This window comes from Leucoraja erinacea, chromosome 9 (genome assembly GCF_028641065.1).
Source record: "Leucoraja erinacea ecotype New England chromosome 9, Leri_hhj_1, whole genome shotgun sequence".
Lineage (NCBI taxonomy): Eukaryota > Metazoa > Chordata > Chondrichthyes > Rajiformes > Rajidae > Leucoraja > Leucoraja erinaceus.
In genome coordinates this window covers 18,362,745-18,387,188 of record NC_073385.1, presented here as the reverse complement: position 1 = coordinate 18,387,188, position 24,444 = coordinate 18,362,745, and the positions used below count along the sequence as shown (strand labels likewise).

The following is a 24,444-nucleotide window of genomic DNA, read 5'->3' as shown; positions in this document are numbered from 1 at the left end:
GGGGGTTTGCTTTCAGTGCAGAGTTCAGTGAGGGGATGGCCTTTGGGTAGAAACTGTTTGTTAGTCTTGTGGTGTGCGCTTTGATGGACCTGTAGCCCTTTCCTGAGGGCAGAAGGGCAAACAAGTGATGGGCAGGGTGGGATTGGTCCTTTAGGATGCAGGATGCCTTCCGCAGGCAACGGGAGCTACAGATGTCTTCCAGGTCAGGCAGATGTGTGTTGGTGATCTTCTGGGCTGTGTTGATGACTCTGCAGAGCCTTCTTGTCAGCTGCAGAACTGTTGCCATACCACACCAGGTTACCATGAGTCAGGACACTCTCAATGGAGCAGCGGTAGAAAGAAACCCGCAGCTGTGGCAAGTTGACTTTCCCAAGTGTTCTTAGGAAGTGAAGCCATTGTTGTTCCTTGTTAACCAGAGAGTTTATGTTGGTTGACCACGTGAGATCTTCTGAGCTGTGGGTGCCCAGGAACCTGAAACTGGAGACTCTCCACTCTTTCTACGTTTATGTGCAGTGGGGGATGGTCACCCTGCTTCTTCCTGAAGTCGATGATTCTTGTTTTTTTGGAAGACAAAAATGCTAGTGAAACTCAGCGGGTGAGGCAGCATCTATGGAGCGAAGGAAATAGGCAACGTTTCGGGCTGAAACCCTTCTTCAGACTTGTTTTTTGATGTTGAGTGCCAAGTTGTTTTCTGAGCACCAGCCAATTAGCCTCTGTACCTCCTGTACCTGTAAGCTGACTCATCGCCCTCAGTGATCAGCCCCGCCACTGTCGTGTCATCTGCAAATTTAATGATTTCAGAGTTCCATATAGAAGGTTTTTCGATAGGTGTGCAGAATGGAAGTGGGCTCTTTGGTCCACCGAGTCCACACTGACCATCAACCCATTACACTAACCTAATCCAATTTTATTCTCTCCATATTGGTATCAATTACCCCCCAGATTGTACCACTTACCTCCACACAAGGAACAATTTACAGCAGCGAATTAACCTATCAACCCGCACGTCTCTAATGTTTTGCAGAATAATTTTGTCAGTCTTGTTTGAATTTTTATCCCCTTAACTTCCTTTACCAATTACTAATAATTTTGAACATTTAATATTTAACCTTTTCCATCACCAGTGACTTAATCTCACTCATTAACCTGGAATTTTATCAGCTTTTTGGAAGTCACGTCAACAATCTTCTGTCACTTGATTAGATGATTAACTTTACTTATTCTGTTACGATTTGCCTTCACTAAATCTCTGCCGACTTGAATTAAGTTGTCCTGTCGAACCGATTGTTACATTTTGTCCTAAGATTATTATTTCCAAATGTTTCTACATCAACCAAAGATAAATGTGTCTACACATGTAACATGTACTCATTTGCCTCGGAGCATATGCAGTGACTTCACAATGTGCATTTTGTAGGATTTTGCGGACAATTATAAGCAGCATGGGCCACTCATGGTGCAGAAACAAATAACTGCAGATGCTGGTTTATACCAAAGATAGACATAAAGTGCTGGTATAACTCAGCAGGCCGGGCAGCATCTCTGGAGAAAAAGGATAGGTGACGTTTCATATTAGGTCTCTTCTGGAGTCAGTTTGAAGAAGGGTCCTGACGTGAAACATCACCTATCCATGTTCTCCAGAGATGCTGCCTGACCCGCTGAGCTACTCAAGCTATTTGTGTCTATCTATGGGCCACTTATACCTGGGTTGAGGCTGTGGAATCCAAGACTTTGACTCTGGGAAATAGGTTGTTAGTCTTGGTGTTGGTTTCCCTCCCTGATCAATTTCCCTCCTGGGATAAGTAAAGTGCTATTGTATCATATAGTGTCCCGTCCTAACATTGCAAATTTGAATGCTTCTTGACTTTGTTCATATTTCCTATATTATCTCAGTATTGGAATTGAATGGTGGTCTTTGCGTGTTTTTTAAATGCACCAAAAAAACAAACCTCTGGAGGAACTCAGCTTTTTTGCAAAACAACAAATTGCTGGAGGAACTATGTGAATCAGGCAATGGGCAGACAGCACTTTTGTTCAGAACCCTTCTTTAGACTGATGGATTGTGGGAGAAAGCTGGAAAAGATTAGTGGGAGTGACACAAAGCCTGGCAAGTGATATTTGGATACAAGTTAGGAGGGGTTTGATTTTTTTCACACAGAGAGTGGTGAATCTCTGGAACTCTCTGCTGCAGAGGGTAGTCAAGGCCAGTTCATTGGCTATATTTAAGAGGGAGTTAGATGTGGCCCTTGTGGCTAAGGGGATCAGAGGGTATGGAGAGAAGGCAGGTACGGGATACTGAGTTGGATGATCAGCCATGATCATATTGAATGGCGGTGCAGGCTCGAAGGGCTGAATGGCCTACTCCTGCACCTAATTTCTATGTTTCTATGTTTCTATTGGCAGATGAGTGAAGTGTCAAAAGTCCAGATGTGAAAAGGAGACAAATATGTCAGAAAGAAGAGGAGTGAAATATAAAGCTGGAGGGATATGAGAAAATATAATGGAAATGAGGTTTGAGCATGGGAGGGGAGGGAGCTGGGAATATGGAGGAGGGGAAGAAGCATGGTAACGGGACTGGCGGGAGAATCGTGTGCCCGCTAGGGTGGAGATGGGGCGGCAGGCAGCTTTACAGGTTATGATGATGGTAAAGTTTTTCAAATAACTCTTTCCATTGTAATCTTTCTCCTCCCTTCCATGTAAAACTTTTAAGAGTTTGACTGAATTTAATTATTTAATCCTCAGATTAATAAAGGAAGCTGGTAAACAGGATCTGGAGTTGTCTTATGTCAGCAGTAATTTTATAACTGGTCATGGCATCGGAAAGAACCAACCTCGTAATAAACAGATGGAAGTTGAATTCAGGAAACAAGAAGAGGTACGATCATCTAACTTTCTCAAAACGTGCTGTCTTTCCCACTGGGCACAACCTCAGAGTTGTAAATCAGATCTTGGTTCTAAATAATACAGAAGTGTATAAACTGAGTAGACCTGTCAGTAGATTCAGCGGAAACTCATGGATGAAATAATGAAATTCAATCTCTTAGAGGCTACAAGTGAGTTCGGTATTCCGTCTGTGCATGCCAAGGTCAAAGGTCACAAGCGGAAAACACTCGCGGCAGCCGTGCCGGGGCATGGACATCGACCTGCGCCTCATCCACAGCCAGGATCGACCCTGGGTCTCCGACGTCGCAATCGCTGCCGAACCGCCACTGGACCATCCCAGTCCCCTCCCGAGTGCCCCCCCCAAACCCCTTCTGGGGGCGGCCAGAGATGTCAGGAGTCAGATGGGAGCGGCGCCCCCAGGCCCACAGCCAGCGCGGAGAAGCAGCGCTAAATCCAGCTCAACTCTGCCTGTTAACCTACTAACCCTGCCTGGTATTACGGGAACGACGGCCCACGCTTACAGCCAGCGCAGAGAAGCAGCGCTGACTCCACGGCCCCGGGCTAGTATCCCGTACGTCCAGGCAGGGCTGTAGGTTAACCCGGCGAGACAGGCAGAGTTGAGCTGGATTTAGCCCTGCTTCTCCGCCCTGGCTGTGGGCCTGGACCGTCGTTCCCGTAAATCCAGGTAACAATTGGAGTAACAATAAGTCTCAAATCACTGAGTTCAGCACACTGAATATTGTAATTTATCAAGACTTGTATGCACTCTGGACTATAGAAGACTCGCAATTATCTAATTGGTGTGGAGGGAGGAACGTGGGTACAGATCTCGCAGGAACTGCAGATAGACACATAATGTTGGAGTAACTCAGCGGGTGGGCAGCATTTCTGGAGTAAAAGGGTGATTTGGGGTCAGGTTAGAACTTCCTGTAGAAGTGTCCCAACCCAAAACTTAATCTTATCCATGTCCGCATCATCCAGAGTCCAGATACAACCACTCACATCCAGGGTTCCCTTACCTTGCCATCCTTGTTCCTCCTCAGTTTTGGAATATGCTCGTTCTGAACTCTGAGCAGCCCACTTTTAATTGCTGCCCACAAGTTTAATATGCACCTACCCAATAACAACTGCTCCCAGTTTGCTCTCCCTAGCTCCTACCTAACAGTATTGTAATTTGTCCTGCCCAAATTTATCCCAAGGTCTAGACCTACCCTTTTTCGTAGCTATCTTAAAACTTAAGCGTGTGATCACATTCCCCAAAATTCCCACTGAATCACCAGTCACATGGCCAGGCTCATTTCCCAGTACAAGCCTGGTATGGACCTCCCTGTTGTTGGACTATCCCCATTCTGTTTCACAAAAGCCTCTTGGATCATTTCTGTCCCGTCTAAGCTTCTTGCACTGAGCAAGTTCAAATCAAAATTGGAGATGTCGCCCTTTACGACAACCCTGTTAGTTTTACATCTTTCCGATTGAGTTTTAACTTTTTGTTGGAATATTAGATTCATTTCTAGTCATCATAGTTTAAAAGCAAAAGATAGCAGAGCGGCGAAAGTAAGCAGGAGATTTAAGTGTTGTGCAAATTTATTCATTATTCATAAGTGAATAAGGAGAAATTATTTGGTGGCAGATTTGGTAACCTTAATAGACTTAAGATGACAGGCAAAAGAGTCAAATACCTTAAATCAATAAAATAAATAACATGACGACTTTTTGTTTATCAGTAAGTTCTAATAATAAACCAATACCAAACTGGAATGTATTCTATGACAGGAGGGGGAAGGCATTTGTAACTAATTTTCTTTGTGGACCGTTTCACATACACCTTTCTGATATAAAGGAAGGAATTGTGATCTCCCACATTGTTGACCTTTAAAGTCTGCCACAAAGTTTAATGTCATTCTTGTTCCTCCAAAACATTGTTGCAGGTGCTGAGAAAATTCCGAGCGCACGAAACCAATTTACTCATCGCAACTAGCGTTGTTGAGGAGGGAGTTGATGTTCCAAAATGCAATCTGGTAGTTCGATTTGATTTGCCAACAGAATATCGTTCCTACGTGCAATCTAAAGGCAGAGCGCGAGCTCCCATTTCAAACTACATCATGCTGTCAGATTCTGACAAAATTGAAGACTTCAAAGAGGATCTCAAAACCTACAAAGCAATTGAAAAGGTACCAACCATTGGCTATTTGTTTCATGTGCAAGTTAACGTACAGTAAAAATAGATTATAAATCACTTTTTACTAATTCACACCATTTTGCAAACTGTCCAATTCGCCTCTACCCTATTGCAGATATTGGACTTTGTCTCTGGAACTGGTGCTCTACAATGAAGAGTACATTCTGCACTCTGTATCTTCCCATTTGCTCTACTTATTGTACTTAAGTTTGACTTGATTGTATTTATTATGTATCTGATCTGATTGAATAGAATGCAAAACAAAGCTTTTCACTTTACTTCAGTACATGTGACAGTAATAAACCTAGATAGGGAAGAAAAATATGGTCTAGCTTCCTGCCAAGTTAATTGATACATAATGGTTCTTGATGCCTCCTCTGCAAGTACACACATGTGGCAACTTGTATTAGTAGAAAAAAAGAACTACAGATGCTGCTTCATATACAAAAAGGCACAAAGTGCTGGAGTAACTCAGCAGGTAGGCCAACATCTTTGGAGAACATGGGTAGGTGACGTTTTTGGTGTGAAGAAGGGACTCTACCCGAAACATCACCTGTCCACATTCTCCAGAGATGCTGCCTGACCTGTTGAGTTACTCCAGCACTTGGAGTCCTTTAGCAACTTTATTCTTGGGCTGAAGGATGTAATGACAAATCAATATTTATTACACTAGTGACAGGATCTGTTAGACTAGAAGTACAAGGGTGGAATGGGGAAGGAAGGAAATGGTTCAATGGCATGTACCTTGATACAGTGAAATTACTTTTTTCCATACAATTCAGTAAAAATCTTGCGCAATCATGCTTGAGTACCAGGTACAAGACACTAGGCAGTACACAGGACTCGGCACTTTTCTGTCACCATCTTGCATTCTTCAAGTTTCAAAGTTCGTAAAAATGTACTGTCTTAACTTGACCTTAAAGGTCTGTTTTACTGATGCAGTTGGTGTTGCAGGGGTCAGCCTGGCCAGGTGACTATTTTGGTGTGCATGAAACAGCTGCCCTTTTCAACAAATTACTTTTGCTTTTATTCATCATCAGTCGTCTAAAGCTGGATCTCAACATAAATGCTACTAAAAGATTGTTTTTAGCATTTTTTTATTTTATTTTAGATGTCCAGCATAGTATAGCTTTTGAATTATTGTTAGTGATAACGATATGTTCTTAAGATAGATGACCAAGTGCCAAATCGCTTGCATTATTCCAATTGTTATGATTAAATTTGAACTGACAACTTTTGGGTTGCGCTATCACATCACAATTGATTGCTCTTCAAGTTTCAGCCAAGTTAATTGGTGCTCATTGTTTCTTTATACAACCTCTGCCGAAGCTCGCATGGCCCTTCCAGCGAATGTCCCTAGTTAATATCTAGAGGCAAATTTAGGCTGAGCTGCCACACGCACACCCCAGCCGACGAACGTTGGGGCCAGTTATTTTGTTCTTTATCACTAAAAGCAGCTAATTTGCAGAGACAGTCAGGGCGAGCATTTTAGATTTTTTTTTCCCCACAAGTTTCATCTGACAGGTTTGCAGAGGAAAGTGAGAACTCCTACTCCAGCAGTCCAAAGTAAGCTGGTTTTAGCCATGTTGGCAGCTGAACGTGTACAAATGGCCAATGTTCTCGGTATCAGGTGGTTAAAAGAGCCTCGGTTCATGTTCCTCTTCATCACCGAGTGACCTGTGTAGTCAAATCTGCAGCTATGATCCCAGTCCTAATTGCAGGATCTTGATTCAAAACAGCAACCATCCCTTTGCTGCCTCCACAGTTTAGAGATATAGCATGGAAACGGGCCCTTCAGCACTTACCCAGAGAAGGATAATCAAGAACTTGAGGACATAGGTTTATGATGAGAGGGACAAGATATAATAGGAACAATAGACAATAGGTGCAGGAGTAGACCATTCGGCCCCTCGAGCCAGCACCGCCATTCAATGTGATCATGGCTGATCATCCCCATTCAGTACCCCGTTCCTGCCTTCTCCCCATATCCCCTGACTCCGCTATTTATAAGAGCCCTATCTAGCTCTCTCTTGAAAGGCTCCAGAGAACCTGCCCCCACCGCCCTCTGAGGCAGAGAATTCCGCACTCACCACTCTCTGTGAGAAAAAGTGTTTCTTCGTCTCCGTTCTAAATGGCTTACTCCTTATTCTTAAACTGTGGCCACTGGTTCTGGACTCCCCCAACATCGGGAACATTTTTCCTGCCTCTAGCGTGTCCAAGCCCTTAACAATCTTATATGTTTCAATGAGATAACCTCTCATCCTTCTAAACTCCAGAGTGTACAAGCCCAGCTGCTCCATTCTCTCAGCATATGACAGTCCCGCCATCCCGGGAATTAACCGTGTTAACCTATGGTGCACTCCCTCAATAGCAAGAATGTTCTTCCTCAAATTAGGGGACCAAAACTGCACACAATACTCCAGGTGTGGTCTCACTCGGGCTCTGTACAACTGCAGAAGGACCTCTTTGCTCCTATATTCGATTCCTTTTGGTATAAATAAGAGCGTAAGGGCCAACTTTTTCACACACCGGGCGGTGGGTATATGAAACAAACTGCCAGAGAAGGTAGTTGAGGCAGATACTATAAAAGCATTTAAAGGAAAAAACAAATGGGCAGATACATGGATAGGAAAGATTTAGAGGCATATGGGCCATTCGTGGGCAGGTGGGACTAGTGTGGATGGGGCATTCTGGTTGCCATGGACAAGTTGTTTGGAAGGGCCTGTTTCCGTGCTCTATGACTATATGACCATGACATGGGAAGCCAATCATCAGAGTACTCTAAAAGATGGAGAGAATAAGCCTTGGGCAATTATATAATGATTTAACAGTGACAGTAAAACGTTGCTCTGTATCTTCTGAAAGGTTCATTTTTCTATTGATACTTTCTTAAGATTCTCCGAAACAAATGTTCAAAGTCTGTAAATTCCGCTGAAGTGGAGGTAGAACCTGTAACTGATGACGATGAGCTGCTTCCTCCGTATGTACTGAGACCAGAAGACAGCAGCCCGCGAGTCACTATCAACACTGCCATTGGACATGTGAACAGGTGAGACTGAGCATTACGCCATGTGTTCAGGCATTCATTGACACAAGTCTTGCAATTTAACATCTCTTGATGTGTATGCTTATGTTTTATTACCTGTTTTCATACCTGTATTTAAAATGAACTAATAACCAAGCATCCAAAACAGCTTTTGCAAGCATTATATTTTAGTTCAAAGATACAGCATGGAAACAGGCCCTTCAGCCCATCCTGTCCACGCTGTCCACCGTTCAAATTAGTTCATTGTCATCCCACCTACTCATCCATTCCCTACACAAAGGGCAATTTACAGAAGCCTCTTAAGCGATAAACCTGTACGTCTTTGGGATGTGGGAGGAAACCGGAGCACCTGGAGGAAACCCATACGGTCACAAGGAGAACGTACAAACTTCACACAGACAGCATTTGAGGCCAGGATCAAACCCCGGCCTGTGGCGCATTGAGGTCGCAGCTCTACCAGATGCGCCACTGTGCCGCCCTAAATGGACATTTGGAAATTCTACTAATCTAGCACATTTGGGACGGTGCTGAACTGGCCATTTCCAGACCATTGCCATTCTCATCCCAGTTTGTACAAAATTCCTGTATGCATATTTTTAACATTGTAATTACTACTTCATGCCTGTGATGGTGCTATAGTGCCACAGTTACCACATTTTTAAATTCCAACAAAACTCAGAAACACTTTCTCACTCTAGCTTCTCACTCTAGCGACTTGGATGATCTTTCATTTCTGAAGTGGAAAGCAATTGCAACTTTGTTAATTCAAATTGCTGCAATCTGGAAATTTGAGCAGGAACTTTTAGTCACGAATTACCCTTGTACTGACGATATATATTCCATATCAATGCCACAGATGATGATTGCTGGCGATAGGGAGGGCTATTCCAATGCTATGCTACTTGAGCATCCCAACACAACTGACAGGGGTCTGGCCGCTCCCTTTCATGCTTCAGTCAGGCCCCTAATTGCCTGCCTGCTTTGCCTCCAGACATCAGTGCACAAAGGAAAATGCACAATGAGCATTCATCGGGAGCAGGCCCATAACCAAAGCTGTGCAATGTAAGAACTCTTCAATGTCCTTTTAAAAAGTGCTGAACAATTTCTAGGCCAAGCAAACTGCAGCCAGTTTTCATTATAAAAGTGGACAGGTTCCACATATTCTTATGTGCATGTCAGTGTGGTTCTGACAAAGATATAACAATACTTTGCAACTATGACAGTGTTCACTTGTACCAAGAATAAATAATAGTGCTCCTTGTGCCCTTTATATCATGCTCAGGCTGGATAGAGTCCTCCAGAGATTCACCCTTAATTTGACAGTGTTCCTAAACACAACTATTTTATTTCAATGGTTTTGTTTAAAAAAAACGTGCTTTCATTTTGAATAAAAGCATGTCAGGTTAAATCTTCCCATGGTTTCCCATGAGCAGAGGAGGAAGAAAGGTGGAAAATGTACAGAGGCCCACTTGAAAGTTTCAATGTTTCAGTTTAGTTGTACAGAGGTACAATGAAAAGCTTTTGTTGCGCGCAATGCAACGTTAGATTGCATGCAAGACAAAGACTTTAATATTCATTAAATATGCATTGGTTATATATACATCAATAATGTATCCTCATTGCATTGAGTAACATTTTTTGCTTAGAACTAGGGCTTGAGTTATAAGGAGAGATCGGATAGGTTAGGCCGTTCCTCCCTGGAGAAGTTGGGTAGGTTGGGTCTTTTTTTCCCTGGCGAACAAAGGTACATAAAATCACTTGGAATAGGTAAAGTGAATGGTCTTTTCCATGGGGTATAGAGTGAAAACCCAGAGGTCGTAGATATAAAGCAAGAATGGAAAATATTTAAAAGGGAGCTGAGGGGCATCCTTTTCCACGCAGATGATGGTGCTTACAAGGATCGAACTGCCAGGGGAAGTGGTAGATGTGGTACAATTATGACAATTGAAAGTTTAAAGGGATATCAGCCTGATGCAGGCACATGGGGCCAACTCATGGGGTTAAGCAACTTGCTCAGCAGACAAGTTGGGCCGAAGGGACAGTTCCTGTGCCGTATGACTCCAGGGATGCTATGTTATTGTGTACAATTGTTTGCTCTAAGGTTCATTTGGTACGTAGTTGGGGGGGGTGAAATATAAATTGAATAAAATAGCCTGCAAAATTTTTTTTGACACTTACCATTGAACCAATTCCATTATTTTATGATTCCTTCCATTCCATTGTTTTTAAGGCTGTGTGTTTTATATATTCATCCCATTTGTGCCATGATACAAATACACATATTTCCACAGGGTGGCGTGTGCCTGGAACGTGCTGCTCGGGGTGATGGTGGAGGAAGATTTGGTAGTGGTATTTAAGAAGCTGTTAAATAGGCACATAGATTTGCAGAGAATAGAGGGATATGGATGACGTGTAGGCAGAGGAGATTAGTTTAACTTGGCTTCGTGGTTGGCCCAGACATTGTGGGCTGAAGGCCCTGTTCCTGTACTGTTTGTGTTCTAAAACTTCACTTTTTTCCCCATGTGTCAGATTTGGTCTTTTGAATAAATGCTAATTTGATTTCTGTGCTGCACCAGAAGTGTAATTTTAGTAGGAATGTGCGTTATAAATGCACTTGTTTTTTTTCCCCCTACAGATACTGTGCCAGATTACCCAGTGATCCCTTCACACATCTGGCTCCAAAGTGCAAAACTCAAGAACTATTAGATGGTACTTTTCAGTCAACTCTCTACCTTCCAATCAACTCGCCCCTCCGTATCCCAGTAACTGTGAGTAATCATTAAATGTTTTCTATTCTCGACTGCATAATGTGGACCTTTCGGTTGTCATGCTAGCTCGTAGTTTCAACTGTAGATTACCCCTTCCTGCGTATTTTAATGATTTGCATTCCGGTAAAAAATATCCCAACAGTTTTTTTAAATCTAACCAGTTTAGTTTACAGGTACAGTGCGGAAACAGGCCCTTTGTCCCATTGAGTCCGTGCTGACCCGCGATCCCGCACATTAACACTCTCCTGCATACAGTGGGGACAATTTACAATGATACCAAGCCAATTAACGTACAAACTATATGTTTTTAGAATGTGGGAGGAGACCGGAGATCCAGGAGAAAACCCATACAGAATGTACAATCTCCATAAAGACAAGAACCCGTAGTCAGGATGGAACCCAGACCCCTGGTGCTGTAAAGCAGCCACTACCGCTGCGCTCCCTTTAGTTGATGAAACGTGCAGTAAGCAATTATGTTTAGAAAAGAAACTGGTTCTTTTGCGTAAACATCTTTCTAAATGGCCCTGAGCTGAATCGGTGATGGAGTATATTCCAGCTTTATAATCAATACTATTGCTGCAAGATGTTACCCCTCTGCCACTTTTACGGTGGCTCACGTTCCAAGAATAAATTTGAAACCCATCAGTCCTCACAAAGTGTTGAAAATACACAGATCAACCAGCATCTGTAAGGACGAAACACAGGCCCTTGCTTGTCTTTCCCTTTCAAATACTGACTTATTGTATAGTTTATATAGTTCCTACATTTTGTTTGTATTGGAAGGAACTGTGATTTATTAAGTGCCTTTTATGACCTCGGGGCTTCCTTAAGTAGAGGCACTGCTACAGTGTAGAAAAAGTGACAGCTAAGTCACACACAACAGTCGGGTAAGATGAGGTAATTATGATGTTGATTGGAGAGATAATATTGGTAACAGCGCCCGGGAAACCTCCTCTCTGCACTTTCTGACGTTTCATGACATCAGAAATAAAAAATGGTATCTCAGTTTACAGTTGCACTTACTGACAGTTCAGCATTTCCCCCAATGGTAAAAGCTAGATTATTGGCTCAAGTCTAAGGTGATTGTGCTACAGCTAAGCCTTGACAGCCACTTAGGTTTATTTATTTTATTTGATTTCCCTACTACATCTCTTGCCCCCCCCCAACTCCCCATGCATTGAAATTGCAAGAGTCAGCCTGCCTAACATGATGTCAACTTGTAGCTCTTCCAAGCAACCACATCTGTTAAAGATGATGTAGCTCATTAATTTTTATTTGAAACCTAGGGTCTTCCAATGCCCTGTACGAGATTGGCTGAGAAAGCAGCAGCCCTTCTTTGCTGTGAACGGCTGCACAAAATAGGTAAGTGATAAACAGATTCATTCTCTTGCATTTGATCCCCTGGAAGAAATGCTTGCGGTATTACAGCTTCTCATTTGTTGCAGGTGAGCTGGACGATCACTTGATGCCGGTCGGAAAAGAAACAGTGAAGTATGAGGAAGAGCTTGATTTGCACGACGAAGAAGAAACCAGTATTCCTGGGAGACCCGGTTCCACAAAACGGAGACAATGCTACCCTAAAGCAGTGAGTAAATCCACTTCTGGAAAGAAGAGGCTCACCAGAATGCTGAGCAAACCACAAAGTGCTGGAGTAACTCAGCGGGTCAGGCAGCAACACTGGAGGCCATGAATAAGTGGCATTTCAGGTCGGGTCCCTTTTTCAGACATTGGATTAGAGAGTATTTTAGCTATAAGGAGAGGTTGGAAAAACTTGGATTGACTTCCAAGCGTTGGAATCTGAGGAAGACCTGATAGATGTTTATAAAATGATGAGTGCCATATATAGGGTAGATAGTCAGAACTTTTTCCCCTGGGCTGAAATGTCAAAGATTAGAAGACATAGCTTTAAAATGAAAATGGCAATGTTTAAAGGAGATGTGTGGGACAAGATTTTTACTCAGAGGGTGCTGGGTTCATGGAACGTACTGCCCGGGGTGATGGAGGAGGTAGATATGATAGTGGCATTTAAGAGGCTCTTAAGCCCCTGTCCCACTGTACGAGGTAATTCATGAGTTCTCCCGAGTTTTCCCCTGATTCGAACTCGGAGAATGTCCGTAGCGGGTCCGTAGGAGTTCGTGGATGTCTCGTAGTGGCTCGTAATACTAACGGTAGGTACTCGGGACATCCGGTAACTCGTGACGTTTTTTCATCCCTGCAAAAAATGGCCACGAGTAAAAAGAAATACCTGTGATGAAAAAAATTGTTGCTTTTTATAGCTACCGTTAGCATTACGAGCCGCTACGAGACATCCACAAACTCCTACGGACCCGCTGCGGACATTCTCCGAGTTCGAGTCGGGGGAAAACTCAGGAGAACTCGTGAATTACCTCGTACAGTGAGACGGGGGTTTTAGATAGGCACCTGGATATGCAGCCGATTAAAGGAAATGCATCACGTGCAGGCAGAGGAGATTAGTTTATCTTGGCACCATCTTTGGCACAGTCATTGTGGGCCGAAGGGCATGTTCCTGTGCTGTACTGTTCTATGAGTGTGTGTATAAGAGGGATGGGCAGGAATGAACCACGGCTTCACTTCTACCTCGATGCCATTTTCCACGTTGTCTCCAAAAACCTTGATTCCCTTGAGATTTGCATGTCGGGGTATTCGGTGTTTAGCTACCTATTATCCCTCGGAGCTTTTAAGCACCTACATGCAGTGCCCTTCCTCTGCCTCAAAAACGTTACTGTCAATTGCAAATCATTTGTTTCTTACAGATGTTTTTTCTCTTGTCTATATCCCTCCCGATCCCTTCATTTAGATTCCTGAATGTCTGAGGAACAGTTACCCCAAAGCAAATCAACCTTGCTACCTTTATGTGATTGGCATGGTGTTGACCACTCCTCTACCTGATGAGCTCAACTTCAGAAGGAGAAAGCTGTACCCGCCAGAAGATACAACCAGATGTTTCGGGATTCTGACTGCCAAACCAATACCGCAGGTACTTTTAGTCATCTCATTACACTTTAGGTTTTGGCGTGTTGCGGCTGGTTGGGAAACCCATGAGCAGTTCTTTAGACCAGAGATATAGTGTGGAAACTGGCCACGGCGACCAGCGATCACCCCGTATGCGAGCGCTATCCCACACACGGGGCAATTAACTTTTTTTTTTGAAGCCAATTAAACTGCTAACCTGCTTGTCTTTGGGCTGTGGGAGGAAACCGGACCACCTGGAGAAAACCACACACAGTCACAGTGAGAACGTACAAATGCCGCACAGACAGCCGTAGTCATTATCAAACCCTTGTCTCTGGTGCTGTAAGGCAGCAACTGTACCGCTGCGCCACTGTGTCGCCTTGACAGAAGAAAAGAGGCAAGAGTAGGGAGAGTTTATGGGTGAACAATTATTTTCATGTATCCAAGTCTAAACATTTCCAAATGTCATTTTGAGTTATAAAGAGGGATCTGTATAGACTGATTTTTTTTCTTGGACAGGGGGCTTAATCTCAATGGGGAGTGCAATAAGGGTGAATGTGACAGGTCTATGACCTTTCATTGGAAGCTTTTAGATTTAACCACAAATGATAGAAATGTTGAGACCCGATATTAAATTTTCTATTTTTATATTGGCATAAATGTGTTTATGACAGTCATGGTTAAGGAATACAGATTTTAAAATCTGGTTGAATGGAACTATGTGTATTAGCATTCCATAGTTCAGGGCTTGGTTATCAGATGCAAATTTGAATTATTTCTTCAGCTTCAGAGAAGGAAAAGTGTAACTACATATTTTTCATTGGAGGATGAAGCTAATTGACTTTAGGATTGCATCAGGAACTTCAAACAGATATAATGCTATTGTTTTGCAACATCTCTAAATTAAACAACAAAGACAAAATAACTCTTGTGTAAAATATAGTTTAAAATGTTTTCTTTGTGTGGAATAACATATAGTATGTGTGGGAATAGGAACCACATATATGTTTTATGATGGAAGCAAGATAAAATTGTACAAGTAAGCAAATCCAAACCCTCAATGCCATCTCCTGCATTTCAGATCCATTTCTTGCAAAGGAGGGTGCCCTGGGGAGGATGGAAATGGCACAGCGTCTCATGCATTATTGCCATTCTACTCCCTCTAAATCTCTTGCCTTGAGTTTTGTACAGCCTTGTTCCAGGCTGGAGACGAGGAAATGCAGATGCTGGTTAAAAACACACAAAGTGCTGAAAATTCAGTCTGATGAATGGACCTGCCCCGAAACATTGCCTATCCATGTCCTCCAGAGATGCTGCCTGACCCGTTGAGTTATTCCAGCGCTCTGTTTTTTGTACAAGGCTAGGAAATACCAGCCTATTTAAACTAATTCCGATCATGTTTGCAAAGTCTACAGTTTTAATGAATCTCAAAACGGAAAGAAAGAATAATTATTGAAATCTTTTTGCATGTCATGCTTCATTTGGCAGATTCCACATTTTCCGGTATATACACGTTCTGGTGAGGTTACCATATCTATTGAATTGGGCAAATTGGACTTCACATTGAGTACCAAGCAGCTGGAGCTGATCACTAGGCTACACCAGTATATCTTCTCTCACATTCTTCGTCTGGAGAAACCTGCACTAGAATTCAAGCCTACAGAAGCTGATGCAGCCTATTGTGTTCTACCTCTCGATATAGGTAACCATTGTTGCCATTGGTCTTTCAATAAAGCGTAATGGTGGGTGGGTGGGTAAAGTGGGATATTTCAGGGTATAGTCCTCTTATTTAACATTTGTAGCAATGTATCTTGCAATTACTGCTTCTGCTCTTCAAGCTCTGCATACAATTGGGTAGTTTAGTTACAGTGTGGAAACAGGCCCTTTACCTCACCAAGTCCATGCCGCCCAACAATCACCCTTGCTTTCGTTCAATTCTACACTAGTTTACAGGAGCCAACTGTACGTCTTTGGAGTGTGAGACAAAACCAGAACACCCGGAGAACGCCGACGCCGTCATGGAGAAAGTATAAACTGTACAGTCAGCACCCGAGATCAGGATCAATCTGGCTCTCTGGTGCTGTGAGGCAGCAGCTCTACCACTGTACTGCCTCGAGTGTTGATGTATTACTGACCGTGATGGTGGGAGAATTGGATAACAAATTAAATATCCCACAAAAAGGATGCTTGGGTGATCTGAATATAATACTGGCTAGCATAGAGAACCCCTGATTGCTTCCCTGATACACTCTCCATGGTAAAGGACATATTTATTTAAAAAGATCTCCTGCTTTGTTGCCTTCATAGCTTTTCCCTATCCCCTGTTTTCATGCATAACTCTCATCTCTGATCATTTAAAGCTGAATCCTTGTTAAATGTCCACAGTTTCATATTAGAGTTTAGTTTAGCGATAGCGAAAGGTCCTTCGGCCCACCGAGTCCACTCTGACCATTGGTCACCTGTTCACTACTTCTGTCAGTCCCACTTTCGCATCCACTCTTTACACCCTACGGACAATTTACGGAGTGCAATTAACCTGCGCGTCTTTGCGATATGGGAAGTAACTGGAGTACCCGGAGGAAACCCACACGGTCAGGAAGATCGTGCAAACAGACAGCACCCAAGGTCAGGATCAAACTCGGGCCTCTGACACTTTGAGGCAGTTGCTATACCATGCGTTCAATGATTGGGGAGTTTGGATGACTCATATTAAAAATAATGTTTGTGAAATGTTTCCATTGTAGTTGATGGTTGCAGCCATTTGGATATTGACTTCGCCTTTATGGAAGATATAGAAAGGTCAGAAGCTCGCACAGGCATTCCCAATACACAGTACACAAAGGACAAGCCGTTCACATTTAATCTGGAAGATTATCAGGATGCAGTTATCATTCCAAGGTAGGAAAACCTTTTTGTTTGTTACTTAAACAAAGTAACAAACTTTTTGTTGTTTTAGGGGACCGCCATGAAAAACTATGGCGACCCAGTGTGGGGGGACCGTTGTGAGGCACGGTGGGGACCCAGTGTGGGGGGACCCAGTGTGGGGGGACCGTCATGAGGGACGGTGGGGACCCAGTGTGGGGGGACTGCCGTGATGGACAATGGGGACCCAGTGTGGGGGGACTGCCGTGATGGACAATGGGGACCCAGTGTGGGGGGGACCCAGTGTGGGGGGACCGCCGTGATGGACAATGGGGACCCAGTGTGGGGGGACCGCCGTGATGGACAATGGGGACCCAGTGTGGGGGGACTGTCGTGATGGACAATGGGGACCCAGTGTGGGGGGACTGTCGTGATGGACAATGGGGACCCAGTGTGGGGGGGACCCAGTGTTGGGTGGACCGTCGTGAGGGACGGTGGGGACCCAGTGTGGGGGGACCGCCGTGATGGACAATGGGGACCCAGTGTGGGGGGACTGTCGTGATGGACAATGGCGACCCAGTGTGGGGGGACTGTCGTGACGGACAATGGGGACCCAGTGTGGGGGGGACTGTCGTGATGGACAATGGGGACCCAGTGTGGAGGGACTGTCATGAGGGACGGTGGGAGAACAAAAAGGAACCTGGTGTGTGGTGGGGGGGGGGACTCTAGTTTTAGAATCCTCTGCCCAGGGGGTAAGTCTGCGTTTGTTCTTTCCGGTGAAGTCGCTGTGCACACGGTAGCCAGCCAGCAGTCGCTTGTCTCTTTCTTTTTCTTTTCACTTTTAATTTAATTTTACTTTCAAGTTTTTGTGTACCTTGGGTGTTGTGACTGTTGGCAGACCAATTTCCCTCCGGGGTTGAATAAAGTTGTATTGTATCGTATTGTTAACTTCCAGGAATCCGGGTTAGGGTATCCAAGTTCTGTTCTTATGGGCTAGGAGCTACTCAAGGACATCTGCTTAATGCCTGTTTTGAATTATAATTGATCGAGTACTTGTGTTGGTTTATTATTGTCACGTACCGAGATATAAGAAAAGTTTTGTTTGCATGCTATCCAGTCAAATTATGCTGTATATTTTTTTGGGGGGGGGGGGGGGGGGGGGGGGGGGGGGGGGGGGGGGGGGGGGGGGGGGGGGGGGGGGGGGGGGGGGGGCGGGGTGGGGGGGGGAGGGGGGGGGGGGGGGGGGGGGGGGGGGGGGGGGGGGGGGGGGGGGGGGGGGGGGGGGGGGGGGGGGGGGGGGGGGGGGGGGGGGGGGGGGGGGGGGGGGGGGGGGGGGGGGGGATTGCCTCGGCTTGTTACATACTAGATTTCTAACCAGCTGTATAATTCTACTCAATGTGTGACAGATATCGAAACTTTGACCAGCCTCATCGCTTCTATGTGGCCGATGTGTACACAGATCTCACCCCTCTCAGTAAATTCCCTTCCCCCGAGTACGAAACATTTGCAGAGTATTATAAAACCAAGTACAATCTGGATCTGACCAACTTGAACCAGCCTTTGCTGGACGTGGACCACACATCTTCCAGGTAAGAAGAATCTCAAGTTGGAACAGTAGCGTGAAAGTGATGCTGTGTGAGGTGTTTAGAGAATCCACTGGAGCCACCCAGTGGTGGAATAATTATGCAATCAGATATTTTCATCTCACTGCCCTGATGTATCACAGAACATGGAACAGTACAACACAGGAACAGGCACTTCTGCTCACAATGTTTTTGCTGAACATAATGCCACGATAAACTAATCTCTCCCTGCACATGATCAATATTTGCTACATATACACGTGTCTGTCTTAAGCCTGTTAAATGCCATTATCATATGTGTCTCCCCCAGCAATGTGTCTATTTAAAAACATGCCCCTCACATCTCCATTAAACTTTGCTCTTCTCGCCTAAAGTAAAGGAAAGTCATTTCCACTCTGGGGAAAATGTGCAGACTATCTATGTTATCTGTGCCTCTCACTATTTTATTTACTTCTATCAGGTCTCCCCTCAACAGTGTTCTAGAGAATACAATCCAAGTCTGTCTAATCTCTCCTTGAGGCTAATATCCCCTGATCCAAGGAGCATTCTCATAACCTTCGGAAATTTTTCAAAAGATGCTGCTGCAGCCGCTGAGTTTCTCCAGCATTTTTGTGTACCTTCTCATAACCTACGTCTGCATCCTCTCCAAAGCCTCCATTCTTCTAGCACCTTGTCTCCAGCATTTTTTTCCTTTTGTGTGAGCTTTGTGGTGTATTGAGTGCCATGTATACATGTCACAAAATGGAGCAAAGTACAGATCAGTAACATGAATTTTGGCTGCTTTATTTCCCTCGTTTGACAAGATTCCACATGGTAGGCTGGTCTGGAAGGTTGGAGCTCATGGGATCTAGTCAACTATGCAACGGTTAATGCATTGCGTCATTTTATACCTTTATGGTTATATTTGTGTTCAACTTGTTTAAAAACAAAACGAGCGGATCCATTTCTATCCCTCCAGACTGAATCTTCTCACCCCTCGTCACTTGAATCAGAAAGGAAAAGCACTTCCTTTAAGTAGTGCGGAGAAGCGCAAGGCCAAATGGGAGAGTCTGCAAAACAAGCAGGTATGTACTTCTCCTTGGATATTCATCTCTGTCGCCAAGATGTTTAATCTAACCATGGGACGAGGGATTCTGGGTCCTTTCTAGTATCATTGGGGTGTTCATATATCATAAAACAGAACAGCACAGTAAAAGGCCCTTTGGCCCACAATGTCCATGTCGAACTGTGTGCCAAGTTAAATAATCTCCTCTGCCTGTACGTGATCCATTCCCTGCATATGCATGTGCCAGTCCAAACACCTTTTAAACACCACATTCGTATCTGCCTCCACCACCTCCCCTGGCAGCTAAATGACATATTTCTCCTAATTTGTATGCTTGTAAGATTACAGATTTAACAAAAGCATAATTGTGAAATTATATTTTATTCTTTTTAAAAAAAAAGCTACAGAGGAATGTGGAGCAGATGTTTTGGCACCGTAGACACGCTTCCATTAACACAGCACTATTTGCTTTTGCCTCTTTTCAGATTTGTTGATAAGCTAAAATGCTGCAGGTTAGATAACTGAACATAAACAAAAAATGAGGTTAAAAACCCAACTAGTCTGACACCATGTGTGGAATAGAAGCCAGTTAATGTTTCTAGCCGTGACCAGAAACATTGCCTTTCCATTCGCTCTACAGATGCTGCCTGATCTGCTGAATTGCTCCAGCACTTTGTGTTTCAATGTTTCATGTGGACGATCATATGTGTGTTCTGTATTTTCCCCATTTTGCTCAGTTATGATAAGTCAGTAATCAGTTACCTCGACCCGAAACGTCACCTATTCCTTCGCTCCATAGATGCAGCCTCACCCGCTGAGTTTCTCCAGCATTTTTGTCTACCTTCGAACTGCATCTGCAGTTCCTTCTTAAACAATCAGTTAACACTGTTCAGTTGGAGAGAAAATGTGATGCTTAGTCAACTTATCTGTTTTCTCCTTGCAAGATTCTTGTCCCAGAACTCTGCGCTATTCATCCTATCCCAGCTTCCTTGTGGAGAAAGGCCGTATGCCTTCCCAGTATTCTTTATCGACTGCACTGTCTATTAACAGCAGAGGAGCTGCGAGCCCAAACAGCGAAAGAAGCGGGTGTGGGAATCGAAGCTCTCCCATCAAACTTCAGGTGTGTGAATGTTTATTATAAAAAGGAAGGCTTGCAATTGTGTAGTACTTTCTATATCCTTATGACTTTCCAAAGTGCTTTACAGTTGAAGAAGGGTCTCGACCCGAAATGTTGCCTATTTCCTTCGCTCATAGATGCTGCCTCACCCGCTGAGTTTCTCCAGCACTTTTGTCTACCTTCGATTTTCCAGCATCTGCAGTTCCTTCTTAAACATTACAACTAATGAAGTGTTTTTTTGAGGTCTCTGGTCAGAGATAATCTCCGTGCTCTGTGTCCCCGTTTTCCATTTATTCTCTCCAGCCCCTGCTCTCTTCCACCTACTATCATTCCCTCTGGTTTTATATTTCACTCCTCTTCCTTCATTATCTGGCATTCTTTTATTTCCATTTATTCTCCAGCCTTCGTTACTATCTCCATCCATCTGACACCCCCCCCCCCCCCCCCCCCCCCCTCCTTACCTGTGACTTGGTTACAAGAAACTGCAGATGCTGTTTTTCAAAAAAAGGCACAAAGTGCTGGAGTAACTCAGCAGGTCACTGGTAAACATGGATTGGTGACGTTTTGGGCAGGGACCCTTCTTCAGATCCAAAACGTAGCCTATCCATGTTTTCCAGAGATGCTGCGTGATGTGCTGAGTTACTTTAACACTGACCTTTTTTGTCCCCACCTATCACTTGCCAGTTTTTGCCTCATCCCCTCGCCCTTCTCTTTACCAGCTTTCTACCATCTGCTCAGTCTGAAGAAGGGTCCCGATCTGAAAAATCTGTCCCATAACCTTCCACAGATACTGCCTGACCCACACCAGCACTTTGTGCTTTGCTCAAGATTCCATCATCTGCTGAAGTCTTCTGTTTCAATAGACAACAGGCGCAGGAGTAGGCCATTCGGCCCTTTGAGCCAGTGCCACCATTCAATGTGATCATGGTTGAGCTGGTAAACATGGATTCCGGTCTCCTGAGGCAGAGAATTCCACAGACTCACAACTCTCTGTGTGAAAAAAATGTTTCCTCGTCTCCATTCTAAATGGCTTACCCCCTTTTCTTAAACTGTGGCCCCTGGTTCTGGACCCCCCCCCCCCCCCCCCCCCCCCCCCAACATCGGGAACATGTTTCCTGCCTCTAGCGTGTCCAAACCCTTCATAATCTTATTTTTCAATAGGTCCCCTCTCATCATTCTAAACTCCAGAGTATACAAGCCCAGCCGCTCCATTCTCTCAGCAAATGACAGTTTCACCATGTAACCAGATAATCACTTCTGCTCATTTGGATTGAGGATCAAGTATTGGTATTGGGGAAGCTTTTATGCTCTTCAAAATTCAGGGATGGGAACTTCTGTGAGAGATTACATCTATAAAATGGTTCTTTTAACAACTATTGCATTCCCTCAGTGTTACACAAAATGTCATATTGTGTTGCTGACAATGATTGAAGACAAAAATTATTTCTCCCATTTATGATCTGGTGTTTAGTGTATCTGTCCCCTTTATCTTTCAATCTCTGAATCTTGTTTGTTTTAATTTGAAATGTCTTGCCACCTAATTGTCTGGATTATGTGATCAGTGCAAAGCAATAGAGGTTGGCATTAACCTATTGAAAAACTGCCCGCTCCTTTTTCCATTGTTGTTTCTGTCGGGCATTATTCAAGCAAAACCCCAGCCTCCAACTGTAATAGACAATAGGTGCATGAGTAGGCCATTCGGCCCTTCGAGCCAGCACCAATGGGATCATGGATGATCATCCACAATCAGTACCCCGTTCCTGCCTTTTCCCCATATCCCGTGACTATGCTGTTTTTACGAGCCCTATCTAGCTCTCTCTTGAAAGTGTCCAGAGAACCGGCCTCCACCGCCCTTCGAGGCAGAGAATTCTACAGACTCACAACTCTCTGTGAGAAAAAGTGTTTCCTCGTTTCCGATCTAAATGGCTTACTCCTTATTCTTAAACTGTGGCCCCTGGTTCTGGATTCCCCCAACATCGGGAACAGCAAGTTGAACAATTCTCCGTAAAGACTCTTTATATAAACAGTAAACTAGGAACGAGAGAGCGCAACTTTTAATTAACTTTTTAAACATTTTAGAATCTAAAATCAGTAGAATTTATGCACGCTTCGTAAAATATTATACATAAAACTCGGATACATAAATAACATTTAATTTTTGATTTTAATACTTGATTATTTGATTATATTTTGAAATAAGATTTGTATTTTGTCTGAGGGAATTGCAATCTCAGTGCAAAATGAATTGAAAAGCTGGCAATTTTGCTAGCCAGTAATTATGCCGCATTGCCGGTAGCCCTTACTGACCTTGTATGGCAGTGAGACGACGTTTTCATTGAGACGAGACTACGTGCAATTCATCAATTCAACTTATTTTGACTCAGAAAATGACTGAACCCGTCAAGGAGGGCAGAATCACTGCCGGCATCAGGATTTCCACATTAAACCCAAAATTGCTGTTCTTTTTATGAAATACAAATGGCGATCAATAGTATTTGAGCCATTGTTGCAACCGTAGAACCCAGACCACTTGTGTTTTTAAAAGGTTGAACCTCAATCATATTTAAAAGCTAGTTATTTGTGAGATGCAGTTTAGAATGGTGAATGCCAATGTATCTGGATCTTGGAGAGGTTGATTTGGGATCAGGAATAAATGCTGCTGCATTCAATCATCTGGGGAAGTTGGGGTAGCCGAGGTTACTGTAACCCATAACTAAGATTGATTAACAGTGACAAGCATATCTTCTTTGGGCACATAAAACCTTCATTCCCACCACCACCTTGCTTGCATGAGCTGGGAAGAGTGCAGAGAAGATTTAAGAGGATGTTGCCAGGGCCTCTAAACCTCTGTAAGGTCATTCCTATAAGCTTGGGCACTGTTGAATTCATCTCTACCCCATTGAGGACCTTGGACTTTGTCTATGGTACTCATGCACTACAATGCTGAGAACTATACTCTGCACTCTGTATCTTCCCCCTTGCTCTGTATATTGTACTTGGTTTTAAACTGATTGTATCTATGCATTGTATATCTGGTCTGTTTGAATAGCATGCAAAGCTTTTCACTGTACCTTAGTATATGTGAGAATATTAAACCTAAGATACACAAAAAAACTGCAGATGCTGGTTGTTGAACAAAAGAGTGTTAAAGGAACTCAGTGGGTCAGGTAGCATCTGTGCAGGGAATGGACAGGCGACGATTCGCGTTGGGATGCAGTTTGAAGCAGGGTCCTCACCCAAAGCACCGTCTGTCCATTCCCTTCACAGTTGCCAGCCGACCTGCTGAGTTCCTCAAGCACTTTGTGTTTATATTTGTTCCCTTGGCATGGATGGAAACTGCAATAAAGAATGAGGATTTTATGTCATCATGTGCTTTGAGTGAAGAGAATAAAGAGTGATGCATTTAAATGTCTTTAAAGGCCATATTTGTGTATTCAGTTTCCAAGTAGGGATTAATGACCATATGTATATACAGAATTAGTAGGACGCTTCATTTAGTCGACTCTCAATCCTTCAGAGACTATGAATCTAACTTGCAGCTTTTGGAGATATCAGATCACGTCGTAGTAACTGTGTTTGGACGAAACATCATATACAGTTGACATAAGAGGTGAAGTTCAGATCAGGAATGCTGGTAACAGTCCAGAGTAAACACCAGCAATGCAATCATTTTTACAGTGATTATTGTATTATACAAAATAGCGACTCTCTTGGGAAGGAATTTACAAGGCTCTAATCTAATAGAAAGGGTTCAAATGTCATGAAACCGTGAAGGCAAATAGTAAGTGGTATATAACGTCATCTGAACCCTGAGATTTGATTCCACTCTTGAACTTCATCCTTGGTGTCTGATTATGTAATGCATAAGGTATGCTTTTTAAGTTAGAAATACTAGCTTTTGGATGAATTTGTGTCCTGGTGCTGTAAGGTTTGAGAAGTTTTCATCTTTGTGACCCTGCAAGAACTATTTTGTGAATAACTTGCTGCA

General features: G+C 43.7%; 1 protein-coding gene across 1 annotated transcript in view; it reads left to right on the top strand.

The window, feature by feature from the left end:
- Positions 1-24,444, top strand: part of dicer1 (dicer 1, ribonuclease type III) — a 114,298-nt gene that overhangs the window by 57,032 nt on the left and 32,822 nt on the right. The window contains exons 11-22 of the mRNA XM_055640240.1: positions 2,743-2,875; positions 4,812-5,054; positions 7,957-8,111; positions 10,744-10,876; positions 12,163-12,238; positions 12,322-12,461; positions 13,695-13,874; positions 15,338-15,551; positions 16,594-16,747; positions 18,118-18,300; positions 19,253-19,358; positions 20,284-20,459. Of these exons, the coding sequence (XP_055496215.1) occupies positions 2,743-2,875; positions 4,812-5,054; positions 7,957-8,111; positions 10,744-10,876; positions 12,163-12,238; positions 12,322-12,461; positions 13,695-13,874; positions 15,338-15,551; positions 16,594-16,747; positions 18,118-18,300; positions 19,253-19,358; positions 20,284-20,459 (1,893 nt within the window). The remainder of the gene's footprint in view (positions 1-2,742; positions 2,876-4,811; positions 5,055-7,956; positions 8,112-10,743; positions 10,877-12,162; positions 12,239-12,321; positions 12,462-13,694; positions 13,875-15,337; positions 15,552-16,593; positions 16,748-18,117; positions 18,301-19,252; positions 19,359-20,283; positions 20,460-24,444) is intronic.